Source organism: Arvicola amphibius, chromosome 11, assembly GCF_903992535.2.
Source record: "Arvicola amphibius chromosome 11, mArvAmp1.2, whole genome shotgun sequence".
Taxonomy (NCBI): domain Eukaryota; kingdom Metazoa; phylum Chordata; class Mammalia; order Rodentia; family Cricetidae; genus Arvicola; species Arvicola amphibius.
The window spans coordinates 79,630,772-79,637,635 of NC_052057.2; the positions used below are offsets into that span (position 1 = coordinate 79,630,772).

Below are 6,864 nucleotides of genomic sequence, written 5' to 3' on the forward strand. Positions count from 1 at the left end.
GCTCCCTTCCTGGCTCTTACCTTGTCAGATGTGCTCCACCACTCTTATTTACCCTGCTCTCCTCTCTTAAACTCTCTACTACTCCTTTCTACTGTCATAAAAATTTCTAATTAAATGTAAACAGGAATGCGTGAATGTAAATCTAATGTACACATATGAGAGAGAACCTGTGGTATGTAGCTTTTATTTCATTTAACATAATTATATTTAAAGACTTCCATTTCGTGCAAGTGTCATGATTTCATTTTTTCTTCATAACTGAATAAAATTACATGTGTTTACCAGAATTTCTTCATCCCTTTGTGCATTGATGGACATCTAGGCTGGTTGCAGTCACTACTGCGAACATGCAGTGATAACACAGATTTGAAGGTATCACTCTGGTGTGTTGACTTGAGTCTATCAGATGTGTACACAGGAGTAGTATAGTTGGGTTGTGTGTTGCTTCTGTTTTTAGCTTTTTGAGGCACCTCAGCACTGACTTTCATAGTGGCTGTACCAGTTTACAATCTCACCCACAGACTTTCTTTCCCCACACCCTCATCAACATTTACTGTCATTTGTTGACATTTGTTTGCTTGATGGTAACCATTCTTCAGGAGCTGGGGATGGGGGTGGACACACTCTAAAAGAGGTTCCCATCTGCATTTCCTTGATGGTTAAAGATGTTTAACACTTTTTTCAGGAATGTAGTTGAGATTGTCTGCAGTTGATTAGTACACTGATTGATTAGGTGGCTTTCTCTTTTGGTGTTCTTTGCGTATTTCTTCATATAGGTTCTAATCTCCTTTCCAGCATGCAGTTGGCAAGGTTTTTTTTTTTTTTTTTTTTTTTTTTAACCATTCTGTAAGTTGTCTCTTTAGTGATTATTTCATCTGTTGTGCTGAAGTTTTTAAATTTCATGTAATCCTGTCTGTCAGTCTTGGGATAATTTTCTATGATTGGGGTGTTTTCAGAAAGTCCTTGTTTACTGGAGTGTTTTCCCCTAGCCCTTCCAGAGGCCTTTCATTTAAGGTTTTGATCCAGTCTGAATTGATTTTTGTAGAGAATAAGAGATAGGGATCTAGTTTCATTCTCCTACAGGTGGGTAGCTAGATTTCCTCAATGAAGAGCATTCTTTCTCATGTATGTTTTTGACATCTGTGACAAAAATAATGTGGATTTATTTAATAAGTATTCTTCCACATTGGTCATTGTCCTGTTTGCTTTCTATTGCTATGATAAACACTACAACAGAAACAACTTGGGAGGAAAAGGTATTTAATCTTGTAACTTACAAATCACAGTCTGCTGCTGAGGGATGTCAGGACAGAAGTTCATGTGGGAGCGTGGAGGCCTGAACTGGAGCAGAGACTATTGACGCATGCTGCTTACTTGCTCTTTCCTTGTGGCTTTCCTATAAAACCCAAGACCACCTGCCCAGAAGTGGCACTGCCCACTGGGAACTTGGCCCTTCTCCCAAAGACTTTCTTACAAGTCAGTCAGTCAGTTGACATTTCTGCCATCCAGATATGTCTAGGTTTGTGTCAAGTTGACAAAAATCAACACAGTCTGTGTATCTGTTTTTGTACTAGTACCATGCCAGCTTGTTACTGTCACTCTATAGTAAACAGTTTGAGGTTAGGTATTATGGTACCCAAACATTGCTCTTTTCCTTACTTAGGATTGCCTGAGCTATTTTTCAGGGTTCTAGTATGTAGCGCTTTAAGTTCTGTTTGATTATAGGAATTTGAGAAAAAAATTTCTGGAGTTCTTCAGTGACTCTTTTCATCACTCAAAAGTATATTCTTCAGTCACCAAGAATTTTTATAGATTTTCTTGCTGTTGATTCCAGTTATTTCACTGTGATGATGTGGGAAATTATTTCAAGCCATGGGTATTTGATAACACTTGCTCTGCGACCTAGAATGTGACTCCCTCTACATGACTCCATGGACTGATGAGAAGACTGTATTTCATTGCTTCTGGTTGGAAGGATCTGAAGACATTTGCTAAATAATTGATCTGCCAGATAGTTTAACTCTGAAATTTCTTTCTTTTTTTTTTTTTTTTTTTTTTTTTTTTTTTGGTTTTTCGAGACAGGGTTTCTCTGCAGCTTTAGAGCCTGTCCTGGAGCTAGCTCTTGTAGACCAGACTGGTCTCGAACTCACAGAAATCCGCCTGCCTCTGCCTCCCGAGTGCTGGGATTAAAGATGTGCGCCACCACTGCCCAACTTTGAAATTTCTTTCTTGATTTTTAATTTTGCCTAATTAAAGATAAGAGGGGGATATTGAAGTCACCTAGTGTTACTATAATGGGTATCTGCCATATTTTCTTATGCCCATTAGTGCTTATTTTATGAAATCATAAGTTCTAACATTTGGTACAAATATTTTTGCATATATATTGTTATTGATGTATCTTCAAAGTTATTAATATGCAGTGGGCTTTATCCTGGCTAGTTTTCATTTGAAGTCTACTTTGTTAGATATCAGAATGCTTGTACCAGCTTGATTTTGGCTTTCATTTGCTTGATAGACTGACTTTTTCCTTTGACTCTCAGTCTATGGATGTCTTTCCCAGTGAGGGGTGTTTCTTGAGCACAGCAGACAGTTGGAGCTAGTGTTTTAGTTTAGTCAGCCAGCCAGTCTATGTCTCTTCATTGGTGAGATGAGAGTAGTTACCTTTAAGTAACTTTATTAGTGAGAGGTGCTTACTAAGTCCTGTCATTTGAGTGGTTGTCTCCTGGCTGATTGGGTGATTATCTGTTCTTTTTTTTCTTCTCTATTAGTATTGGGGGATTTTTATTGTTGTTGGACATGATGAATTTCTTCCATAAATTTGTTATAAAGTCTGCCTCTTTGACCTAACACCTAATTGTTGACCTTTTGCAAGGAAGCCAAATCAACTTGTAATAAACAGTTGTCCTGATATGACTGCTTGGTAGAAAGTGTAAGATGGATGGATACATTGTAAGATGATGGATACATTGTAAGATGGATGGATACATTGTAAGATGATGGATACATTGTAAGATGGATGGATACAGTGTAAGATGGATGGATACAGTGTAAGATGATGGATACATTGTAAGATGGATGGATACATTGTAAGATGATGGATACAGTGTAAGATGATGGATACATTGTAAGATGGATGGATACATTGTAAGATGGATGGATACATTGGCCTAGGGCGAGAGAAAGACAGACACAGGGAGAATACAATGGCGAGTATACTATAACCAAAAGCTTTACATGCTCTCAATAGCAAGTTTGGGTCCAGTCAGAGTGTAAGATTTACATGAGTTGTATTCTCCAATTTTATTAAGGACAGAAAATGAATTCAAATTAGAGTTGAAAAGGTTTTAATGTTAAACTCTTGTTTTTTTAAAAAAAAGTCTGAGCCGGGCGGTGGTGGCGCACGCCTTTAATCCCAGCACTCGGGAGGCAGAGGCAGGTGGATCTCTGTGAGTTCGAGGCCAGCCTGGTCTACAAGAGCTAGTTCCAGGACAGGCTCAAAAAAAAAAAAAAAAAAAAAAAAAAAAAAGCTACAGAGAATCTCGAAAAACCAAAAAAAGAAAAAAGAAAAATAAAAAAAAGCCTGCAATCTCTGCCTGTGGCAATTCTAGTTTTTAGGAATTGTTCTACCACAAGATATATCTGTTGATAATTCTTCAGAATCCTGGAATTCTGTGTGTCTTCACTGAATTCATCAGCAAGCAACCCACGCCAGAGGTGCCAGTGGTGCTACCATTATTGCTCACACATTATCACAGAATACATGAACTCATAGCACCTGAACTGTCTTTGGTAATATGTCAGTACTTATAATAACGGGTTTCAATTTTAATAGAGTACCTGCATATCCTTTCCTCTTTACATAATATTCATCAAAGGAAAAACCTGAAGATTTTCAGCATCTCGGTTTGGTTTGGGCTAATGTTTCTCCATGTCCACATTTATGATACATTAGTAGATGATGCTTGTGTTGTTGCATATGACTGATTCTAAGTAATTTTAAGCAGGAAGTCATACATAATTAACACATTTTGAACAAAATGCTTCACTTGTGTTATATTTTACCTGATCTAAGGGAGTTGTATTGTTGTCTTCCATAGTTGAAGCTTAGCTTTTACTATGAGACAGAACAAAGCCTCAGGCTGGGATGTTGCTTCTGTCATCAGGACTCTTCTTCAGTTCAGGAGTCTCATGCCCACCAACCTTCCTGGTTCTGTCTCTGTCTTTCTCTCTGTCTCTGTCTCTGTCTCTCTCTCTCTCAAAAGCCAAAAAACAAAGCAAAACCAAAATTTAAAATAAATAACCAAACCACTAATACGATTAAAAAACAAACAAAAAAACTGAAACCACACATCCACGGAGTCTGTTTTGTGTTGGCCATCTGCGCCTTGGCTTGGCGCCTGCTCTGGACTGTGGTTGATATATGTGGTGCTGCATTAGAGAAAACTGATTTCCTTTGCCAGTAGTTATCAGTTGTACTTAACTTCTTGGTTAAAGTGGAGCCTGTGTCCTCCTCTCGCTCTTGGTGCTGGCCCCAATCTGGCTTGGACCTCTGAAGGTCTTGTGTGCTGCCAGTCTGCCTGTCCTACGTGCTCCTCCTACCCCTGTGCCCTGCACTGCCCTAGACCAGTGTTTCTTCACAATGACTTCCGTATATGCTTCCCTCCTGGTGAAGCTTGTTCTCTTCTCATAAAAGCTATTCCTGCTTTTCTGTGTAGACAACCAAACATCGCAGTGCCAGTCCAGCTCTCTGTGTCTTAGGGAACTTGAAGTTATGGAAAGTAGAGGCCGTCCTGAATCCCAGTTCCAGGGGTAATCTGGGCAGGTTTAACTTGGGGCCAGGTACGAATAGGTGGCAGGAAGTACCTTATAATTACAGCATGGGAATCCATGAGAGTAAGGTGTGTGGAAAGGAGTTACATGGAATGAGGTTTGTGTTTTCCTGGTCTGGGTTTGTAGATTAGTATAGAGCCCTTGTTCAGTGTACACAAGGCTCTGGATTTGATCCCTAACACTACAGAAAACAAACAAACAGACAAAAAGACAAACCCAGATCCTAATGCCTCTGTCAGTAAATGTGCTTATGTATTATGACAGTAATTGTTTCTCCCAGAAAAGCTGTAATTAAAACAGGATGTGTTTTATAAAGAGCATCTCATAGACTCTTGTAATATTTGATATTTATTAAGTGCCTATTGTTATTAGATGCTTTTCATAATTTATTAAGTTTAGCTTCCTATTGGATATACTATAATCACTGCAAATTTAACCCTGGCAGAAGTCACTTGTCGTCCTTCATCTGTCTTCCAGCCGTCCACTAGAGGACAGCGAGTTGTGCTGTGTTTGTTTTATGCCCTGATCAGTAGCTCTCTAAGGCAGATGCATCACTTTCCCTTCCCAGACCTAAACTAGATGCTCATGTCTGCTATGGTAGCTCCTGCTAAGCTGTAATAGAAGGGGAATCATCAGCTTTGCTACATAATGGGCGGATTGGGTCGCCCATGAGTTAAGTTAGGTGAGATGTGAGTAGCCTTTCTGCACTGGGGCAGTGATGCAGGGAAGTGAGGGGACAAAGGGACGGTGTTGACGTAGGAATGGTAGAGAGTTGACAAGGTTGAGGTTCTCATTGCCAAATTGTCTGAGAATAGTCAGTTTTTCTTTTGTTAAGCAAAATCGTTTAATATGAAGTATTTTGTTTTAAAATGCTTTGCTTTGAAAGTTTGCTTATTTAATATAAGCTTATATTTTGTATATTTTCTATAAGCTTAAAAGCAGAGGAACTCATTATTAGCACTTTTTTTGATGCTTTGTTTTCTTAAACAGGAACAAGAATGGTGAGTCCAGCGTCGTTGAGAAAGCTCCTGGAGTCCTGCAAAGATCTTTCCCTCCTTGACGTGTCCTTCTGTTCTCAGATTGACAGCAGGGCGGTGTTGGAACTCAATGCCAGCTTTCCAAAAGTGTTCATAAAGAAGAGCTTTACCCAGTGACTTCATACCTGTTCTGTCATTAAATCAACATGCTTTGGGGAGGTTTTATTTGAGAGATGACTTTGGTATTTTATATAATATTGAGAATGAAGACATTTGTAAAATTTAAAGGAAAATGTAAAATTAATCATTAAATCAAGTTAAAATATAAAGAATGTTCTTTAGAATATCGCAGGCACTTTTCTTTAGAAATGTGTGACTTGCTGATGTTATTTCCCATTATGTTGGTCAATGCTATGCTTTAATCAATAATTGTATGTAAAAGGAATAATATGGAAATACTCTAATTTATTTTAAAGGAATACATTGAACAATAAAATAATCAAAATGTTTATGAAAATAAAGTAATTTTGCACATCTCCTCTTTGTAAAGAGTCTTTATTAAACCTTCTGACCTGGCAAGTGTTTAGCTTGCCAGATAGAAAATTGGGAGAGCCAGTTATGTAGGCAGAGACTGCTCATTCGTTTCCCACCCACCCAGACACGAAATAATCACACAGAAACTGTATTAATTAAAACACTGCTTGGCCTATTAACTTATGCATATTCCTAGCTATTTCTTATATTTTAAATTAACCCATTTCTATTATCCTTTGTATCGCAATGTGGTTGTGGCCTACACAGGGTTCTGTCCAGCATCCAGTGTCTGTCTCCTGCAGAGGCTACATGGTATCTCTCTGACACAGTCTACTCTCTCTCTCTCTCTCTCTCTCTGTGTGTGTGTATATATATATATATATATATCTTCCAGCCTGGTTATATTCTGTTAAGTCTTGGCTGAAAGCAGCTTCTTTATTAACCAATGGTATTCACAGCATGCAGAGGGGACTCCCACATCACAGTTAAAAGTATAGGAACTGAGAACATAGCTCAGAGT

At 38.5% G+C, this 6,864-nt stretch overlaps 1 protein-coding gene across 2 annotated transcripts in view; it reads left to right on the top strand.

Annotated features, from left to right (window-relative positions):
• Fbxl4 (F-box and leucine rich repeat protein 4) overlaps positions 1 to 6,347 on the top strand; it is a 71,863-nt gene extending 65,516 nt beyond the window's left edge. For both annotated transcript variants that reach the window (XM_038347649.1, XM_038347648.1), the window contains exon 9: positions 5,824 to 6,347. In XM_038347649.1, coding sequence (XP_038203577.1) covers positions 5,824 to 5,987 — 164 coding nt within the window. In that variant the 3' untranslated portion in view covers positions 5,988 to 6,347. The remainder of the gene's footprint in view (positions 1 to 5,823) is intronic.
• Positions 6,348 to 6,864: the final 517 nt, after the last annotated feature.